Below are 21,601 nucleotides of genomic sequence, written 5' to 3' on the forward strand. Positions count from 1 at the left end.
TCTGCAATGAGTGTTCATTTTCAGAATGAAACTACTTTCTCAAGATGCGCTTTTCATGGGCAAAAAATATATATGCAATAGATCTTCTAGATTGTTTGTGAACTACATGGGGAAAAACCAGTACTACTCTGTACTCAGCCCTAGTTTAAAGAGGAAAGCATCCTTAGGAAGCTGCAGTTTTGAACTGAAGAGTGGGAGAGAGAAATGAGAGTGCAACCCATGCCTTGCCAACTTGCTGTTAACTTTCAGGCTCTTCCCTTGCTACCTCAGAGTTCCAAAGCTTGACTATTGAATATCAGGCCCAGCATCACCATGGAGCATCTGGGGCCCAAGCACCACAGCAGGTTCCACTACAGTGCTGGTGCCTGCCCACTCAAACTTGGAGTCAGCCCTGTTTGCAATCATATCTATCCATAGCCCTATTATGGGAGGAAGGCAGCTTGGGAAACCAATGGAGTATGAAGAAAATCAGAAGGGAAAGAGTGCAATGTGTGGAGAGAGAGAGAGAGAGAGAGAGAGAGAGAGAGAGAGAGAGAGAGAGATCCTCTGTTCAAAATAGCAACTTATCAAGGTGTGCTTCATTTAAAATCAACAATAATCCCTCTGAGGCTTACATGTATTTGCATACAACTGCTGGAGCTCCCCTAATTTAGGGGGCAAGTTACTGCATAAAGATTTGGACTCACTTGGTCTGCTGTTCTCTGTTTGGTTATTAATAAAAAATAAAAATCTGCAAACTTCGAATGCTATTATATGCTTTTTGGACACTTTTAAAATACCACTAGCTCTCCCAATGCCTTTACAATAAGAAAAAAGAAAGGTGATAACGGATTATAACCAGAAATACTTTATTATAAAATCTGCATGTAAACAATTTAACAAATTAAACACTTAATGAAAGTGCAAATTAAAACTTCAAAAAACTATATTTATTCTGCATTTTTTTCCTTTCACTCATCCAAATGCGCTCTGAATGGCCTTTTACCAGCCCACATTTAGTTTTTAAAAGATCATTGCTTTTTAATATATTTACCAAAGAGAAGAGTGTACGAGCCTGCGTACATGTATTCAAGTTTTGCTCTGCAAAGGAGACAAGTTGATGGTGATACATTTTGCATTTTGTGTGTGTGTACCATTGTCCATTCTTATCTTTGCATCCCTGATGTCCACAGGACAGCTGGCAAATATACACAGTGAGAATGCAGGCATACAAAGCCGCTGAATGAAAATTAGTTCAGTAGCTTGCACACACTGAAGCTTATAAACCGTTTTACCCATGAAGACACAGTATTCTTACTTCCAAGTCTTGCTTCGGAACTGTAAGGCATCAAGGAGCATATTTTTCCTCCCAACTGTGCAGCTTTGTGTTTTCAAAGTCCTTTCCCCCCCACACACTTTCAACAGTCAAAGGCATGTTCACAACCCACGCTAAACACACACAGCATCTGGTCCTGCTGAAAGCCATTTTTTAAAGGACTGACAAGTCGTGGCAGGATTTGGATTTGGCCTTGAATGCCATCTTCTTGTTATTCTTGGCTACAATTCTCCCAAGGAATCGCTTGGCCTTCTTGCTGATGCTCTCCCGCCTTTTGGTGTTAGCCATCCGCCTGGCATTGTCTTCTTTGCTGTCTTTACGTAGCCGGATTTGCCGGATGATCCCCTCAAACAGGTCCTTGACGTTGTGATGCAAAGCAGCTGAAGTCTCGATGAATTTGCAGTCAAACACAACAGCGCAGGCACGTCCCTCTGGAGGGCAGGAGGAGGACACCGAATTATTTAAAACTATGATGTGCCAGCAGACCACATGCTCTCCTCCCAAATATTAGTGGAAAGAGATTATACAAGGGTTGAAAATCATAGGGTGGGAGATTATCATTATTCAATTTGTTACCCACCAGTAGCAGGTTATGGCAAATTAAAATTCAATATTAAAAACAGTTAAAACAAATTACAGTCACTCACAGGAATAAGATACTAGAAACACTTATCTCAAGTGTCAAATGTTGGTGCAAGTGTGGGCACATACATACATAGGAAACTGCCTTATACCGAATCAGACAATTTAGCCAGCTAGCTCAATATTGGTAAGCATGTCTTGTAGTGTTTCAGGAATCTGCTTGGTTAGATATATGGGTATGGTCTGTAGCGTAGTGATAGAGCATTTGCTTTGCATGCAGAAGGTCCCATGTTCAATCCCTGACATCTCTATATAGGGCTGGGGATGTCCCCCATCTGAAATATTGAGAGCCTCTGCCATTCAGTGTAGATTGTACTGAGCTAGATGGACCAACGGACTGAGTCAGTATGTTCAAACTTGTAGCCAACCTCTATAGGGTCAGGCTGCCAGGATTACAGTGCCTAGGTTTAGACAACTTACTTCAGTGACAAATGGCTGGTTCACACACAAACACAAGGATCATTTGACTTCTTTACACTGGACTGGCACCAGAGTATGTGAACCGGCTCCATTTCCTATATATATATATTGCTTTATTTGCTATATATTGCTATGTTTTCAGGGATCCTGCTTGGGATTAGATCTACAGTGGTCCATTGGCACATGGAAGTCATCAGTTGTATCTTGCAATCAAACAGTAAACATGCATATGTGAAACCAGCCCCCACAAACGCAGTGTTGGGGCTTTCACATCTCCTGCATTCTGCCCCCCACCTCTGTGCAGCAGTGCAGGTTGAATTCTTGGAGAGTGCAACGATTTAGGAAACTCTTCCCAAGAATCACTGTTAGAACCCCACCAACTCCCAACAGCAAAGTGCCCAACACTTGAGTTTATATTAGGAGAAGGGAACTTACCATCTACGGAAACTTCTCGTGATCGGACCAGGTCACTTTTGTTTCCTACAAGAATTATCGGAATGTCCTCTGTTTGTCTCGCTCTTCGTAGCTGAATTCTCAGCTCAGAGGCCTTCTCAAAGCTAACTTTGTCCGTCACTGAGTAGACGATAATGTAAGCGTCCCCCATTTTCATACAGTGGTTCTGGAGCCATTGACTATCATCCTACAGTCAAAAATAGGAATAGAATAAAAATAGGTTTGTACTGAACAAAGTAAACATTAGGTTAGATATTTTTTACTTGGTAACTATTTTAGCAACTTGAGTTGGGGGAGGAATCATCCCACTGTGGGTCGAATTTTTAAAGTAAGCCACTAGACCTCATGGCCGGGGAAATGGATATTGTACAATCAAAACACTTTTAAAAAATTAAACTTCTTCCAGAAAAATCCCCACAAAAGGGCACTCCTATATCTGCCTGGTATATATGAACCTAGACCAAACCAAGGTAGCTATATACCAGGGGTAGGCAACCTAAGGCCTGGGGACCGGATGCAGCCCAATTGCCTTCTCAATCCAGCCTGCGGACAGTCTGGGAGTCAGCATGTTTTTACATGAGTAGAATGTGTCCTTTTATTTAAAATGCATCGCTGGAATATTTGTGGGGGCCTGCCTGGTGTTTTTACATGAGTAAAATGTGTGCTTTTATTTAAAATGCATCTCTGGGTTATTTGTGGGGCATAGGAATTCGTTCATATTTTTTTTCAAAATATAGTCTGGCCCCCCCACATGGTCTGAGGGATGGTGGACGAGCCCATGGCTGAAAAAGGTTGCTGACCCCTGCATCTGCTATCATGTTAAAGCTCTAAGTAAGAATGGTTACTTGGATTTAAAGAACAAGCCAGAAGAATATGGGTGGAGAGTTTTTGGCCCTCTGTATGTTGCTGAACTACAACTCCCATCAGCCCCACCAAACATAGCCAATGGTGATGGTGTTATAGTTCAGCAATATGCAGCAGCTCAAAAATTCCCCAGACCTGCAATGGAGCAAGATATGGAAGGGACCAAGAAGGGGTAAGAAGGCACAGCAATGCAAGCATTTATAGTACTGTGGTATGGCAGGGTACACACTGTGCTTTTAAAGTACATTCAAAACATATTCCCTCCCCAAATAATTCTGGACACTGTAGTTTGCTATTGGTTGCTGGGAATTGTAACTCTGAGGGATAAACTACAGTGCCCATAATTTGTTGAGAGAAAGTGTGTTTTGAATGTGCTTTAAAGATATACAGTAGTGTACAGACAGACTTCAAGTTTGCTACATCCAGATCTTTGTGCTTTACTGCTTTATGAACTGGTTATCTGTTAAAGATATTACTAATTTAGACAGAATGCTGTTTAACTTGTTGCAAGCAAGCACTAGAACACATGAAAATAATTTGGGCCACAGAATGGGATACAAATCTATGCAGTGCTTTTTTTCTTCAAAAATGTTTAGGGGTACTCTCATTTTCCTACTCATATTGAAATATTGCCCCTCAATGAGGCCAAACTTAGATTCACAAAATGTTTAGGGGTATGCGCCCCCCTGCGTCCCCCCCAGAAAAAAGCACTGAATCTATGTAACATTTAAAGTAAATAATGCCTTACCTGCTCCCAAATGTCGAACACCACCAGAGAAGCTTCCTCACCATCAACTATGATAGATCTGTCATATGTGTTGCCTATAAAGGAAATTAAAAAGACATTAGGATAACATAATCCTCAAGATTCATAGAATTGTAGAGTTGGAAGGGACCACAAAATGTTTATTGTAAGATGTTTGTTGCATTAAGATCTTCAGAGAGTCAGATCCAAAATCCAGTAAAGACAACTCCATGGGACTGTAACTCTTAACATGATTTTCAGTAAACATGCTTAATATTACATCTAGTGCAACATTACGCATGTTTACTGCAAAGTAAGACTATCAGGAAGGTAGCCATAGGGTGGTATGATTTGGGAATCTAGCTCCATTTGAAAATCCTGGGACTCTAGTCAAAGCAGATGTGTTTTAAGACTGAGGTGCCAAATCAGCTGAAATATAAAACAACAGCTTAACTGTGCAGTTAAGCTTAAGCACCTGAACAAACTAGATGGTGATACAACTCCTTATCTGGTGCATAAACAAAGCAGCCTCTGCCATCCTTGTACTGCTTCCAATTATCATCCCTTCTAAATTTATTGTTGTACAAACAGTTCCAGCACAGCACTTGATAGGAAAAGGACATGGAATGAATGCAATGCAAGCCATGCTTTAACATTTATTTTGCTTTATTCAGGTTTGATTGGGAAGAAGTGGTGGAGGTGGCCATTCAACTATTCAAGCAACAACAACCAAAGTATGGAAGATAAAACACACACAAGGCATATTTTTCAAGTAACAAAATGCAGCAGGCAGAATTTGAGCTTCTTTCAATCCACTTTTTTCAGTCAAACAACAGACACATCTGCCATATCCACAGGTGTGATTATTTTTTTTTAATCTGACTATATCCTTATGGTATTAATTTAAAAGGACCTCTGGAATTTAGTCAATGCAGAACAAAAATAACACTCAAGGGACAGGAAGATCCAGATCATTTCTCTTCAGTATAGTGGGATTTTATTTCCTATAGTTTAATTTCAGGTTTACAAGCATCTCTGTCCATGCCATTCATAGAAATACGGTAGTCATTATTTTAGACTGGGTGTTGTTAGTTAATATGCTTAGGTTTTGTATGTTTTGTCTTTAGCTGGATACAGTATTTTGGTTTGGTTGGTTACTTGTCTCTGTGGTTCCATAATAATTTGAAAACTAATAAAAATAAATTTCTAAAAGGCAACAATTTTAATACAAAACTTTCTAAGTACCGTAATTCCAAGTTACTTTCCAAGTACTTATACAGTAATCCAACCCCCTGAATATTCTCCAACAAGTTCCCCCTCCCCACCAAAGAATCATTTTAACTTATTCTACAGCAGGCATGGGGGATCAGTGACCCTCCTAAAGTTGCTGGCCTTCAACTGCCATCAGCCACAGCCAGCATGGCCAATGGTCAGGGTTGAAGGGAACTGAAATATCATAAAATCTTAGGGAGGGGGTCAAAGCTTCCTAGAAGCTGTGCCCCTTCAGTGTCCTCAGCACCATTGCTAGGGAAGCCCACAAGTATTGTACGGACGTCTGATGTTGTCAATGCTAGAGTTCTGTGTTGTCGAATGAAACAGAGTTGGCCTGAACGCAGCTCTGTTTTGCACACAAAGAGAATGAGGTGGGGACAGAAATTTGACAATTGAAATTTGACAATTGAATTCTTTACACTACACATGCTTCCCCTGTTTTTCTGTTCTCTTTTTATTACTTCTCCCCAACTAAACCAGGGAGAAACCCCACGGGTGCATATCAAAATAAGCCAAGGGACTAAGATCAGGTGTTTCACATGACACAGATATATGAACATTTCAGCATACTTGTAAACTTTGTGTCATTTTGAAAAACATTTATTATTTTATTTTGCAGTTTAATACTCTTTTTCTCCTGAATTACTGGGGGAACCATAATCTTTGCAGTGCTTTGGGTCTGTAAAGATCTTAATCCACCCCCACACATAGTACAGTATTACCATGAGGAATTTGCTACTACAAAAGGGGAAGTGGCCACCAGCCGAGATGGCTTTAAAGAGAGACAATAAAAAAATCATGATGAATGAAGAAAGCCTATCAGCTTGTGGGCTTTCCAGAGGCACAATCTGGTTAGCCACTATGGGGAAAAGGATGCTGAGCTCTGTGGACTACTGGACTGATCCAGGAGGGCTCTGCACGCAGAAAGTCCCAGGTTCAGTCTCTGGCCTCTCCTGGTACGGCTGGGAGAGACTCCCTATCTGAAACTCTCGGGAAGCACTGCCAGTCATGCAGACAATACTGAGCTAAATGGACCTATAGCTCTGATGATTCCGTATGCTGCCATTCCCCATGCTCCTAATTCTTTGAGGAAGCTCCATCCCAGCATTGATCCTCAGCATCTCCTGGGAGGGCTGGGGAAGACTGCATGAAAACCCTGGAGAGCTGCTGTCAGTCAGTGTGGACAATAATAACCCAGTAGGTGGACCTATGGTCAGGCTCAGTATAAAGCAGCTTCCTATGTTCCTTGATTCGTGGACAGGCGGTGGTGGACTGATCCATACATTGCTCAGGAATACAGCCCTCTGCAGACCCATTTCCCCAGCAGATCTCCTGCTACCTTTTGAATTTATTTATCATTAATCCATTTCTATCCTGCCTTTTCCCCAAGGAGCTGGACGTGGCACACAGGATTCTCCAGTCACTTTTGATTTTGTCATCACAACAACCCTGTGAGGCAGGTGAGGCTGGCCCAAGGTGACCCGGGGAGCTCCATGGCTGAGTGGAGATTTGAACCCTCCTCTCCTGGGTCCTAGTCCAGGACTCTAACCATTGCACCACGCTGCGCCCCACCCCGGAGTCTGCCCCTTTCCGCCGCACTCACCAGCCTCCTCGGCATCCGGGCAGTCCTCCACCCCTCCGAAGATCCTGGCCAGGCTGGTCTTGCCCACGCCGTGCTCGCCCAGCAGAATGACTTTGTAGAGGTTGCTGTCCGAGTCGCTCCCGGAGGAGATGACGGAGTCGGAGGAGTCGGACGCCCAGCCCTGGCGGTGCGCCTCGTCGTCGTCGGCGGGGCTGTAGGAGGTGCAGCGCATCAGCTGCGAGAGCTCGCCTCGAGGGGACGGCGGCAGCGACGCCTGCAGCTCGCGCTCGTCCACGGGCATGCTGCGCCGGTGCAGGTGCTGCTGCTGCAGGTGGTGCGCCGCGAAGGGCGTGCTGCCCCGCCGCTTGTCCAGGTACCTCAGCTTGTCGCCGCGGTTCAGGGTCATGGGGGCGCCTGGGGAGAGGTCGGGGAAAAGACGTTTCAGGGCGTTTACACGGCACTTGCACTAATCCGGAATAAGCGCGCGCCCGCACCCCTTCTTGGCTACGGTGCGCCTCCCTTCCACACTGGGTGAGAGGCACGCATTTAACAGAAAAGAGGCAGGGGCGGACATCACAGCAACACTCTCGCTCCGAACTCAATCCGGAGTAAGCGAGACACTCCAAATCCACACACTCACAGTCGCGAACAATGCGTTGAGAGAGAGTGAAAGAAGCGACTTCTCGCGCGCTCTCTCCCCCAAAGGATATCAAGGGCTACTAGTCACGACGGCTATGTTCCGCCTCGCCGTCGGGGGCCCGAGGCGATGCCTCAATGCTGGAAGGGGGCGAGAGAAGGGCTGCGCTCCTGCCCTCCTTGCGGGCTTCCCAGAGGTGTCTGGCTGGCCACTTTGAGATCAGGATGCTGGACTAGACGGGCCATGTTAGCCTGATCCTGCAAGCGCTCCTTATCCACAGGAGAATGAACGCCCCTCCCTGCTCCTGATCAAGCAGTTCCTCGCGGGGTTCCATCCCTAATCCGGAGCAGTTACCAATCCATGCATGATAGAGACGCAGAGCAAAGAAACGAGGAGAAAGAAGCTCTTCCACGACTCTCGCAACTGCATGGTGTGCTCGTCTCTCGAACGCACAACTGGGTGGGAGTCTCTGCCATGTCCAGCTCGGGACAGAGGCAGCAAAGCCGATTCCGCCCCCACCAAGTCCTCGCTCGACCCCTTCCGAAAGATCCTGGTGAGCCTGATCGCGGGATGCCCCCCTCCCCCCCATCCTCTGGCCAAATGCCGCGGGACTCTGCTGTCGAACAACCGCCCCCCCGATTCCCCCCCCCAACGCCAAAAGTTACCCCGCCTTAACAGCCGGTCGACTTACCTTGGAAGTGATGTGGCTAAAGGAACTGGGTCCGGAAAAGCGCCTTTCTCTTGTGCTCCTTGTCCCCACTTGCCGCTGCGTCCCCTCAGTCCTTCCCAGCACCGAGCGATGCTCCGCTTCTGTTCCCTTTCGGGGCTTCTTGGCGCCCATTTATGCAGCTCCCGAGAGCTCAGCCCCGCCCCGCTGGTGACGTCGCCACGAGCTAGAACCCAACCAGGTTCTGAATTAGAATTCCAGCGCGGCGTCTCCTCCCCGCCCCCCACGGCCCGGAGGGGGCGCGCAGAGGTGCCAGACGGGAGCTGGGTGAGTCACCGGCGTTTTTACCCCCAGCGGAATTGGGGATCGTCCCTGCTATTTTTAAAAAATGGATCGAAAGAAGCATATGCCCAACCATAAGCCGGCAGCAAGCAGCAACGAATTATTATTATTATTATTATTATTATTGAATATACAAGCTTTCTGAGTTACAGAGGTTGTTTGGCAGACAGAGAAGGTACCTACGAGGTCCCTTGCAACTCTGTAATTCTTTTGTTGCTATATTTAACTGCACAGAGCACATTGGCAAGCAGATATAAATGACAATATTTTTTAGTTTTTTTAAATTGGAAAACAAGTATAAAATCTAAGGATGCAACAAAGTGTGTCGAATTCCATGACAAACAGCTTCTAAACAACAACATGTTAGGAATTCTGCCACTTAACCATTCATACCAGATAATATTTCCGATATTTCCTTAATTTCATTATAATTGCAATAACTGAGAATGAGGTAGCTTTAAAAGGCTGATGAAATCATAAGTCTTAATCACCATTTCATATTTATAAGGTGACTAGAAGTCTTTAGTCAGCATAGACAGATCACAAGATGCAAACCAGGTTAAGAATATATAACTGCTTCACCCTGGTGCCCAGCAACTGTTTAGGACTCCAACTCCCATCAGTCCTAGCAAGCATTGGGGTTGATGGTAGTTGTCGTTCAAAGCAGCTGGAGGGCACTCGATTTTGGGGAAGCTGCAGGAGAGGAAGGAAGGCTGGTCCTTGATTTGTACCTGTCCTGCTGCTGCAAATTGACCCCAGAATGAGAGAATACAAGTTGCCTTGCACACACACAGCCGTGTTTCTCAGATGCCAGTGCAATCCCCTGCAAGTTTACTCAGAAGTAAGTCCCACTGTGTCCAAGCAAGGGGAGTCTGTGCATAGGATGGCAGCCTGAGCTTTTACAGCTCAATTTTCTCCCCCACTCATAATTCTCAAACTCAGCTGAATTTTGGAAGATTCAGGACAGACAATAAGGTACCGTATTTTTTGCACCATAACACTCACTTTTTTCCTCCTAGAAAGTAAGGGGAAATGTCTGTGCGTGTTATGGAGCGAATGCCTGCAGGTGGCGGGGGGGATCTGCTGCAGTCGTGAGCAGAGGATCCATGGTTCCCCTTCCTTCCCTCCTCCGTGGTTACAAAGCAAGGATCCACATGGATCCTCAGGATTTTTGCATTGGGCTACTCCAAACTCACTGTCAGATCACATATCTGTGGCCACAGCAGGAACCACAAAAATCATATATCCACTATGTCATTTAGAATATTTTTTTTCTTGTTTTCCTCCTCTAAAAACTACGTGCGTGTTATGGTCTGGTGCGTGTTATAGAGCGAAAAATACGGTACTTCTTCACATACAGTGCATAGATAAACTATGGAATTTGCTCCCACAAGATGTAGTGATGGAAACCAACTTGGATGACTTTAAAAGAGGAACAGAGGAGCAAAGGATGCTATTTTATACTGAGCCAGACCATTGGTCCATCTATCTCAATATTGGCCACTCTGTTGACAGTGGCTCTCCAGAATTTCAGACAGGATTCTCTCCTAGCTGCCCCCCCCCCCAAAAAAAATTGAGGATTGGGCCTTGGACCAGCATGCTCAGCCACTGAGCAATGGTCCTTCCCAGTTGGGATAATACACATTCAGTGAGATTAAGGCTATCAGTGGCTGCTAGTCGTGATGGTGATGTTCTCCCTCCACTGTGGAAGGCAGTGTTGAAGGGCTTCTGAATATCATTTGCTGGGAATCATGTAGAGAAAGGACATAAGTCCTGCTTGTGGCCTTCCCAAATGCATCTGGTTTCCCAGTGTGAAAGCAGGACGCTGGACTGGATGGGCCTTTGGCCTTGACCCAGCAGAGCTCTTCACATACGGAGCATGACTTGAGCTTCATAGTTATTTTTTAATCATCATAGGGTACTTTTGAATTGATTAGGAGAGTCAGTCTTATTCCCACCTCAGTGCAGGGTAAGAGCTAGAAAGAATCTGATGGAGCAGTTTACCTTTAAGGAAACTCTAGGAAAAAGCGTTCCGATTTCCTTGACAGTTAGCTTACAACGTCACCATCTTTTTACAACTTGACAGCTAGCTGCTGTTGCTGAAGTCATTGACTCATCCCTGGTGCTGTTGATTCCAGAATACATCAGGCTGGAGCTGTTGTCGGGGACATTGCTCAGGGGCACAGCACCTGCTTGGCTTGCAGAAAGAACCAGGTTCAATACCCAGCATTTCCAGGTACGGCTGGGAGAGACTTCCTGTCTGAAACCCTGGAAAGCCACTGCCAGCTGGCATGGACAGTACTGAGGAAGATGGACCAATAGGCTTGACTCCATATAAGGCAGCTTCCTATGACCCTATGTCAGGGCTTTGCAATCAGCTGGTTGTTGGCACTTGTAGGTGCCACCCATCAGCTGATCAACAGTGCTTGCATAGCACCACCCCCTTTGGCCCGACTGCATCCGAACTTGCCCCTGATGTCAGGTGTAGGACAGGTGGGTGCAGCCTGGCCAAAATGGCCTTGTGGGCCAAATAGGGAGGCCTGTGGGCCAAAGGTTCCCAGCCCCTGCATTAGGACAAAGCAGCCCTGTGCCAACCCAAATGGTGGCACTCCACTGCTCTTTGACACAGAGTGGAACTAGGATAGCAGCAATGGGACAGGTGGGTGATTTTAGTCTCTGAACTTAATGTTTTATGGGGAGATAGGGACTCTTTCATGCACTTCCTTCATACACGTCATGCACAGCCCTGCTGTGTTTGGGGGCCCTGATGGCACCTCTAGTTTCCACAGCCTTAAAAGAATGACTAGATCTGGATCCAAACCTATATGCTTACATGTTTACAGTATGGTATCTTCTAGCTATAACTGGAGTGGAGGACTAGACCTTGGTAACCTTCCACAAGCCCCTTTGACAGGTGGGCAGACATAAGACACCAGGTGAACGTAACTTCAGTCTCTGGCTGCAAGTGCACTCTCAATTCCTGGCCCAGCCCATGCATGAGGCAGGGTGAAGCTGCCACCTTGGTCAGCGGAAACCCCGAAGCAGCTTCATGCCCACCTCTGATGCCTCCGCTGGTGGCAGAGATGGCGCAGTGGGATGGCACTTTGTTCCGCCTCAAGCAGGGAAATGTGATGCGCTGACCCTGCCCGATTCTTTCTTCGCAGCAGCTGCAGCTAAAACAGGCATGGAAAAGGTGGGCATGGCTCACAAAAATAGCCTGGTGGGCCAACCTTCTAGGCCTAGGAGGCTGAACTAAGCCTGTGGGCCAGAGGTTCCTCACCACAGATCTATGATAAGATCCCAGCTGCTTGAGAGACTGTCTGATTGCCCAGTGTCTTTACTGGCATGGAAGAGAGAGACGTCTGAAAGCTGCATATACATTAACACATGCAAATTTTTATGCAAATGCACACCCCCTTTGTTCTCCTTGCTGGCAATGCATTTCCTGTTATTTGGCAGTGCACAAGTAGCCATCTTGCCACAGCTACTGTCTGGGGAAACAGCTGAGCGCTGGACTATGAGGGCAAGGACACTCTGCTAGGCCTGGGGCAGACGAACGCTTCTCATTTTTCAAGGACTCACCCACCTCTAGACTACCTTTTCACCATTTGGTGAGCATGTTGCTATTTACTAGTATTTATTGCTTTGCTCCTTAGCTGCCTTATCGCAAACACTCCTACAAGGAGATTATAAATTGGCCCAGTGTGCCACGGTGGGATAATTTCAGTCCCGTTCGCCTGACTGATTACGGCGAGGAGTGTTAATGTGACAAGGAAAGGTCACAGGCTGCTCTCAGCAAGAGCCCCTTGGCCTATCTCTCAACAAAGAGATGGTCTTGTCAGTTAGAATTAGTCGGAGCCACTGGTAAAGTAGGTGAAGACGGCATTCGCTCCACTGAATCAACCAGGGATGTCACCCTGCCAAGCTGTTCACTTTTAACAGGCAGGGTAAATTTCGCATGAACCAGCATACCTCCACATGTGCTTCTAACAGGGCCGTCTTACCCATAGGCGCTAGGGGTGTGGGGCACCCGGGTGCCGGGCTCTCAGGGGCGCCAGGCCGAGAGTCCAGGTCCCAAGAGTTGGGTCCAGGGAAGAGCCCACCTGTCGGTCGGAGCACCACGGCAGGCTCTTCTGCTGCGGGCAGCTCTGTGCCGCGAGTTCGGGGGCAACGGAGCCAGCAAGACTCTGAGGCGGCCGGCCGGCCAGCTCCACCCTCCTGCACACCTGGGACTGGGCAACCTGGGGGGGGCACCAGGCGGATCTTTGCACCCTGGCGCCGCATAAACATACCCAGCCCTGGCTTCTAAACATACCCAGGATTTCCAGTAGGTTGCCAAGCGCGATTCAAGGCGCTGGATTGGTGGAGGGGGTGGGGCTTAGGTTTCTTAGGCAATGCCTCTTACCAAGGAACCGCCCTGCCTCATGAGATCACCAGTTACAAATTCAAGAATAGCTTCATGGGCAGCAAGTTCAGGAATGTATGGAAGAAGTGGGACTTGCAAGAAAATATGGCAACATTTCTTGTTTCTTGTTTACGGTGTCATGCCCTCCATTGAGCTACTCTGTTACATTCTTCCACCTTCCTGTTTTTCTGTTTTTATTCTTAACAATTAGCATTCTGGGCCCACTGAGCATGCTCATTCCGAATTGGGCTGCCTTGCAGATGTTTTCCTCTCACTCCATTAGGGTCATTTATCCCCACCCTTTTTGGGGGTACTTCTGCAAGCTTCAGGCCTAGCTGATTCTTACATGCAGGCAATGCAGTTTGTCTATATAAACATCAGAACTTATGAGTCAGCACCAGAAATCTATCATAACATGCAGCACTGAGGGTTCAAATCCCTCCCCCCCCCCCGCCACAGTTGATTAAGCAACTACAGCTTGTAGGTGGAGGTTTTTTAAAAGTAATTTTTAAAATGGCATTAAATTAGGAGGTTGCCATTTGTGGGGGAGGGGGAACTGTACCAAGGCAAGAGCTGAGATAATAAAAGCTGGAATTGTTGGTAAAATGGGGAACATGAAAACAGAAAAGCATAAATTAGTATTTCTTTTTAGCAATTACTGCTTTTGATTATTAAATTGTATTTTTTGAATGTCTCCTAAAAGGCACATTTGTTACATTTTTACGAATGTGCAAATTTATTACATTTAGTCAATGACTTATACCTTCAGTTAAAAAGAAGTGAATGAGTCAACCAACAAGAAGTCAATAATTGGTTCCCAGTTTTTCCAATTCCTAATGTTCTACATTAAAAAAAAAAAGATGCATGAAGTTGAATCACATGCATCATTATTCAGAAGTAAATCACATTCAGGTTGCATAAAAATATACATGCAAACAAATCAGGATTTGTTGAAGATCTTTCTCCCATGAATTAAAATGAGCTTCTCCCTGCATTTGCAATACATTTAGCAGACTGATAAGTGAATCAAACATTCATTCAGTAGTCTATGTCACTCATTGCACATGAAGTATGCAGGTTATCCAGTTTTTTGTTTTTTAAATGATTCATGTATGTTTCTTCAACTAAATGTGCAACTGAGTATCCCATCTTAAAATATGTTGAAATGCTGCTTTGGAGAAGAAGGGGGGTGCAGGTTAGTAGCAGCATCACTTCAAGCAAATCAGTGCTGTGCACAACCATCATCTGCTATAAATATGCCGCTTCAGGCAGCAGAGAAACTGTGTATCTAAACTTAAGCTGGGGAGTGCACTTCCACTTCTGTATCTGTACATAGCCTGCATGTTATGATCTCTGTCCCAAGTCAATGTGCTTAAGACTGCAGTCAGGGTGCTCTGCTTTAACAATGGATGCACTAACAAGGAGTGGGAGAAACTAAAATTTGAAGGAGTCTTCGGTTTGAACAGCTGTTCTCTTCAAGTCTGGTTTTACAGATGAAGGACCATAAGAAGGAAGAGCAGAGATCTCGCAGTTGCCCATCTGCAGTTAGCACCCGGACAGCAAATTGAGCAGGCACACTCATCGCCTGGTCACAATCTTCTCCACCATACTGAGTTTTATTATATTTTCATTCAAATCACACTAATAATGTCTAAGCCTGCATCTATATATAGAAATGAGCATATGCACAGGCATGTCCTCTTTTATCGTTAGCCAACCAGATGCCCATGAGACGCCCACAACAAGGAGCAGAACAGCACACTGCAATTGGTATTCAGAAGCCTCTGACTATGGAGGCAGAGTCTAGACTCCAGAGCTCTGGTGGTAGCAGCTGCTAAGTGCCTCACCTTGCTGCTGCCTGTCCTGGTTGAGTAGCAGCAGTCATGGCTCCTGCAAAGGGAGATTGAGGCTGCCTTAAAGGGAAAGTCACAGCAAAAACTGTCCTGCCCAAAGTGATATAACTGCACAGTTTGAAGTGACTGGAAGCATAGGAACTGACTCCTTTTGGAAGAAACCATTGTCCAGACCCATAAAAATATTAAGCAAAGTTAAATGCAGAGCTTTCTTCAATAACATAACAAAGTACATCAAATGATACATACAAACATCCAGACAATGTCTTGTGCGGTCCAGCACAGGCTCAGCATCTTAGAAATAAAAGATAACTCACAAAATCAAAACGGTGTCTCCCCCATTCAAACCTTCCTTAGCCTGCCTAAGGCCTTGCAGCTTCTAGGAGAACTTCATTCACTCTCAGAAAGCTTTGAAAGCAAGAGAATTTAGACAACTCCCTTCAAAAGGGAGATTTGCAACCAAATACCTTGTCACCTTATCTAGCTGCTAGAGAACAACAACCAGTTAATTATCACCTAGTTAAAGCTCAGAGAGAGCTCTTTTTGCTGTTCTTTAGCTTCAATGGAATCTCCCTGAGTTAAACCTTTTCACCAACACACTTTTAGCCATTCCCACTTCAGTCTCAATTAAATCACTTACACTTAACAAGCAATCCCAGCAGCTCTTCACTGTGATATGCCAGTGGCCACCCTCTATTGTGTACTCAGAACAAGCAATGACTTGCAACAGACTCACCACCTGGAATACATCTGCATGGACCTTCTGCCTTAAGGGTGGCAATTATGCAGTTGTTATTAAGCTCCCCCAAAGGCACTTATTTACCATTTCTGTTCCTCTAGCATGAATTGGCCTAGTATTTTCTTTATTAATTGCTTGTTTGTGCATCGGCCCCATTGTGAGATTTAACATAAGCTATTGGTTACACATTTCCTTGGAAACCAAGAGTTATATAACTGTTCATTTCGATAGATGGATCCTGCATCTTGAACCACTATGATGTAGCACCACATCATTTTCAGTGCAGTTGGACTTGCACTACAAGCAATGGTGGCTGGTCACTGCCCCTGGTGGGACAGCCAAGAGGGGGTCACTGGAGGCAGGACCACAGGGGCCACCAGTGGAGAGGCCAATTTGTTCTGGTTTTATCCCCATCCTCTTCCCTTGCAAAGGTGCTGGTGGCTATGTTCTGCCTATGGAGGCAGTAATGCTTCTGAATACCAGTGACTAGAAATCACAGAATTGCTCTAATGCTTGTTTCCTGCTTGAGGGTTTTTCATTGCAGTTTCTAGTTGGCCACTGAGAGAACAGGATGCTGGACTAAATGGGCCCATTGGTTTGATCCAATAAGCTATTCTTTTCTTGTTAGGTACCATGGGCATTGTCATAGAACAATTGCTTATCATTTAACTAAACTCAGTCCTGTGAGGCAGGCTAGGCTCTGTTTTGACAAGACACCAGTTTTTTAATAATCCATTTGCTAGGAGAAAATAACATTACAGAAATCATTCAGAAAGTAAACTTGCAGAAGCTGCCTCCCCACTCCCAAATGAGGATTGAGCACACTCCGTACCTATTAGGGATGTGGAAGAAATTCTATTCAGTTCACATTTAAAAGCAAATCCATCATATTTACATTTCAGGGAATGGTATGAAAACTGAAACACAGCCACCCTTTGAAATTTTCACTTGTTTTAGTTTTGCAATTTGGTTCCCCAACCATAATAAAGTGTGCATAAAAATATATACTTTAGTGAAAATAACTTACAAGCATGCATTAAACTTGGGGAAACTGCTTGCAAAAATATGTACATTACTCAAAAATTAGGAGACTTTCATACTAAAAGGCTGATGAATTTTCATGAGGATTTTATTTTTAAAAGATCAGAAATTGCTACAGAAATTGGAGAACTGAATTTAAGATTGGAAAAATTAGAAACCAAGAGAACTGTAATTGACAGAACTTTGTATGCCTAGTAGCCATGGAATGTTGAATGTCTGTTGGAAAAGAAAAATTAGGATAGGTTGGAGAGAGAAGGGAGTATCCAGAAGAAGAAGAAGGCAGACTGGAACTTTAAACAGGAGCCCACTTATTAGGAGGTGATGATCTTCCAACATTTTGTTGCTGCTCCTTCTCCTATCTATTTACTACTCAGACACTTGCCTTGGGGGGCAGTGGCGGTAGTGGTGGGAACTGGATGCAAGCAATTGGCAAATTGCTTGGCTGCCAAAGTGTTTAAGAGGCGAGTGTGTCATAGTCTAATTTCAGATATCTGTTATTTTTAGCCTTTAGTCTGATTTATTTCTATTTGTTTATTCTGGCACATTGATCCTGATGAGATGCCGTGGTGTCAAAATTTGGGAAGCCTCTTGGTGCCGTGGAATTTGAGCAGCTGATTCATGAGCAATACTGGATGTGGTCACCCATCTGCTCCTATTAGATTTCACGTTTGGAATAAATTCAGAGCATGAGCTCAGGGCTGGGGTGGTTTTTCTCCCCGCCCCCTCCTCCATTACTTTCTCCTATTCCATTTCAGGGTCAGGGCAAAGAGTGCAGCGTTCCTCATCAGTACTTTACGTATGGGTGGCATGCTAAGAATATTGTTGCAGTTACGTAAGTGTTGCATTCTGGATTACGTGGACTGGGTGTGAAGACTGTGTTAGGGGATGTGCATTGGAATTGTACCTTCGAGGCCTGCTCGAAAATCATGGGATTCTGCTTCATACTGAGTCAGACCCTTTTGGCCATCTAGCTCAGCACTTCCAGTCCAAGGGGAGTCCCATTGCACATCCCCTTGTGCGCAACCTTAGAGGGATGACATGCCAATGGTGTGGGGGGCCAGTGATAAAGGTGGACAGAGCAATGGATGCGACTCTTAACTTTGTACAGTCGGATAGATTTCAGCTGTACAAAGGTAGAGCTTTCTACACACTTACATCCACCACATGCACACATTGTCCATCCAGGCAAGGAGGAGGTGGCGTCACAGTTCAAGGACACTTTGCAGCCATGCAAAAGCACTTCAGGAGGGTGTGGAGCAGGGCTAAGGAGCCATGTGGTCTGCGGAGGGTCTTCAGGGCCAGCAAGAAATGCCTGAAGGGCAACCTTTGGCCTCCAGGCGTGAGGCTCCCACTGATGATCTACATGACCAGGAAGCAGCTCTTCAGGGTCTCAGAGAGGGGTTTTATTCAGACCTAGATGGAAATGCAGGTGATGGGACCTGGGACCTTATCATAGGTGCCAACTCCCTGGGGCCCTGGGTGTCCGAGCACCCACAAAATCCCCTGTGAAGGGGCCAGGCACCCACAAATTTTGGCGCCAGGGCCGTGCACACTGCATGGCACCCACGGCCCCGGGCACCCACGGTTGCAGGGCGAAACTGGCACTCCTGGACCTTATTTCTCTTAGCTTAAACTCACATAATTGGTTCTGTGCCGTCGAGGGAGCATTGGGCTCCGTTTTCTCAAACTGTAGCTGCTCCTGATCCATTTTCTGAAAAGGAAGGGATCTGTGACAGTAGTTTGGTGGTGTCTGCTGTTCAAATAAAGAAAAAGGCAGTATTGCCAATGAGCAAGCCCAAATCTTTAGTTCTGCCTTTTGGAGTCCTTTTGATTCCAACCATTATTTTATTATATTTATTGAAATAATTATCCTCTCTGACCTTTTCAACTAGCTAATCCAGGGAGGGATCTTAGCAACAGTTCTTTTTCAGATTGTCCAGTGGTTTAAAATGAAACTCTCTGTAGACATGTTCTGTGAACACATAGATTGGGGCAGAAGCTACAGCCACAATGATTTATTTATTGTTTTATTAGTTGCCTAACGCAGGGCAGCTTCTAAATTTTTTAAAAAAATAAATAAATCCAAATTTAAAATATTAAATCCTATTCTCTCTCTCTCTCTCTCTCTCTCTCTCCGTGTGTGTGTGTGTGTGTGTGTGTGTGTGTGTGTGTGATTGCATTTATGCCTTCCCATAAAATGTCTCAAAGCAATTTCGCTGTAAAAGCATCAACAATAAAATAAACTTAAAACAATTCCAGCTAGAGATGCTCCAGATACAGATTTGTAACAAATATGTTTATTTATTTGTGCATCAGCCCAGCTAAACAATTTCTAGACCTCATAATGAACATGAGGAAGCTGCCTTAGACAAAGCCAGACCAGTTGCTGATGTAGCTCGGTATTGTCTACACTGACTGGCAGTAGCTCTGCAGAGTTTCAGGTGGGAGCTATTCCCAGGCCTACCTGGCGATACCAGGGACTGAATCTTGGAGCCTCTGTATACAAGGAAGATGCTCTACCACTCAGCTGTGGTCCCCCACAAATCTCAGTAAGGATCCCAAATCCCATTCAGCAAAGTTCATGGTCAATGCGGAACCAAAACTTGAGTTCTCAAGCTTTAAACAAAATGTTAAGTTTGGGGTGTCACAGCTTATGTCAACCTCTAGAAACAAGGCATCGTTGTGAGTCAGCCCAGGGGGACTGATATTCTTTTTCCAATCAGCCTTCTGTGCTGTCAATCAAAAATGCTTCCCAGATTCCATAGGCAAATGCCATTATGATCCAATGGAATCTTTCCCGTGGAGGTTTTTATTATCCTCGGTCAGGTGGGTGCTGCAGGAAATTCTTGTTCAGCATTCTCATGCGCTGCCTCCATTTGTCGTCCAGCTTGATGAGAGGGGCTTTCCAGCTGCTGCCCGCATTTTTAAAAATACAGCAACATATAAGTGCCTAGATATTTATACAGAGTTTTAGGGGGGAAATGAGGTGGTTGCAAGTGGGACATGAGAGCCCTTTATGGTTGCAAAAAGAATTACACTTCAAGATTGGAAGGATAAGCAGCCACCATCCATTATGCAATTTGAATATATATCATATTTTTGTCATTCAAGCTTAGATATCTATCTGGACATCTGGATTGCCTATATTAATGTTTATATTTATATTAGCAGGGAGTGCCTGGCACTGCCCAGGAATTTAAAACATAAAACTAACGCCCAAAATATTGTAATTTTAAAATAGATATTGTAATCTGTGGGTTTTAGGGCTCTGCGCACATATGTACACGTGCACAAACACCAACTCAGGGCTGGGGAACAATTTGTGGAGGAAGAAGCTAATTGGGGTTAATTTGGTCCACCATCTCGATTAAAAATGGCACCCAACACATGCAAACATAGATGAAGACCACCTTCCCCACAGTGGGGAACCTTGTGCCGAGTTTGGCAGTGATATCCCCAGAAGCATCCAAATTGGTGCAGGTTGGAACCATCACGCCAGATTTGGCAAAGATCCACCAAATGGAGCAACAGTGCCTTCAGAGGTGTTCCAGTTGGTGTGGTTTGGACTGAATATCCTCAAGGAGGGATGAAAACATCAGGCCTAGAGGCAAAATGTGGCCTTCTGGGCCTCTTTCTCTGAACTTTGAAGTCTCCCCAGGTCGTAGCCCTTCTTGGCCCTGCTTTCTCCTAGCTGGAATGTGTCCTTGAACCCTGATCCTGCTTCTCGTTTAACTGGATGGAGGATAGAGTGCCTATAGAAACTAGCCAACTGTACAAAGTTAAAATTCACATGTATTGTTCCCCCTACTTTTGCCGCTAGTTCCACCCACCACTGTCATGTGGACCCCAGGAGGTTGCCCAGAAGGCAATGTGACCCTTGGGCTGGAGCAGGTTCCCAGCTACTGTCATAAAGCAATGCTCTAGTTTGTAGTTTTAGGATCCATACGCAGGGAGTGTGCAGCAGCTACTTTAGTCATCAATGTCTAAATAACTGCATACAAAATAAGCACAGATTTTTAAAATTTTATATTAATGTGACTGCTCACATTTTACGTATTTGCTCCTGCTGTGAAATTTATGAGTAAAAGTTATTTAGAGGCAAGAGCGGCTATTGAATTTTGTGCCTTCCCCGCCCCCCTTGTATTCAAGACAATTAACAACTGAGCAACATGTCACCTGATTTTCTAGCCTTCTAAGGGTGATGGATGTCAGTATCTAGGCAACAACAAATAATGCCAGCTTTTGCCAGACAAGGCTGTTTGAATTGATCATGCTCACACACAGAGGACATGCCTTTGCCCATATAAGAGCATGCTCACGGAAAAACGAAGATATCAGAATGACAACATTTGTCTTCACATTGCCTTTGGAAGAGATGGTTCATTTTAATGGTTGAGTTCTGGACCATACCATTTCAGACTGAAGGTGCCCGACTGAACTTTTAGAGTTCTTTTCAAGAGTGCCAAATAGGATGCAGGCTCCGTAGCACTTGGGAATGATCTACCTAATTCATACTTTCCAAACAATACACAAATGGAAAACAGTCCTTCAAAATTCAGACTTCTCCAAATTTTGCAGTGCAGTTCTCTAGCCAAGTAATATGTATAAAAATGTATATACTAGG

General features: G+C 45.0%; 1 protein-coding gene across 1 annotated transcript; it reads right to left on the reverse strand.

Annotated features, from left to right (window-relative positions):
- Window positions 1-831: 831 nt before the first annotated feature.
- Window positions 832-8,750, reverse strand: RRAD (RRAD, Ras related glycolysis inhibitor and calcium channel regulator). Its single transcript, XM_081018072.1, has 5 exons — window positions 8,622-8,750; window positions 7,315-7,707; window positions 4,443-4,516; window positions 2,813-3,017; window positions 832-1,746 (listed from the first exon to the last, which is right to left on the reverse strand). Exons 2-5 carry the CDS (start codon window positions 7,697-7,699, stop codon window positions 1,469-1,471), a joined length of 942 nt encoding a protein of 313 aa, XP_080874198.1. The 5' UTR covers window positions 7,700-7,707; window positions 8,622-8,750; the 3' UTR covers window positions 832-1,468.
- Window positions 8,751-21,601: the final 12,851 nt, after the last annotated feature.

Source organism: Podarcis pityusensis, assembly GCF_964106645.2.
Source record: "Podarcis pityusensis genome assembly, chromosome: 8".
Taxonomy (NCBI): Eukaryota; Metazoa; Chordata; class Lepidosauria; order Squamata; family Lacertidae; genus Podarcis; species Podarcis pityusensis.

Bases quoted from the DNA above. Each gene is read 5' to 3' on its own strand.
- RRAD (XM_081018072.1), bottom strand. From the start codon at position 7,699: ATGACCCTGAACCGCGGCGACAAGCTGAGGTACCTGGACAAGCGGCGG. The intron at 3,018-4,442 runs GTAAGGCATTAT...TTTTGACTGTAG, and splicing joins TGTTCGACATTTGGGAGCAG to GATGATAGTCAATGGCTCCA. The intron at 1,747-2,812 runs GTAAGTTCCCTT...CCTGCCCTCCAG, and splicing joins ACGAGAAGTTTCCGTAGATG to AGGGACGTGCCTGCGCTGTT.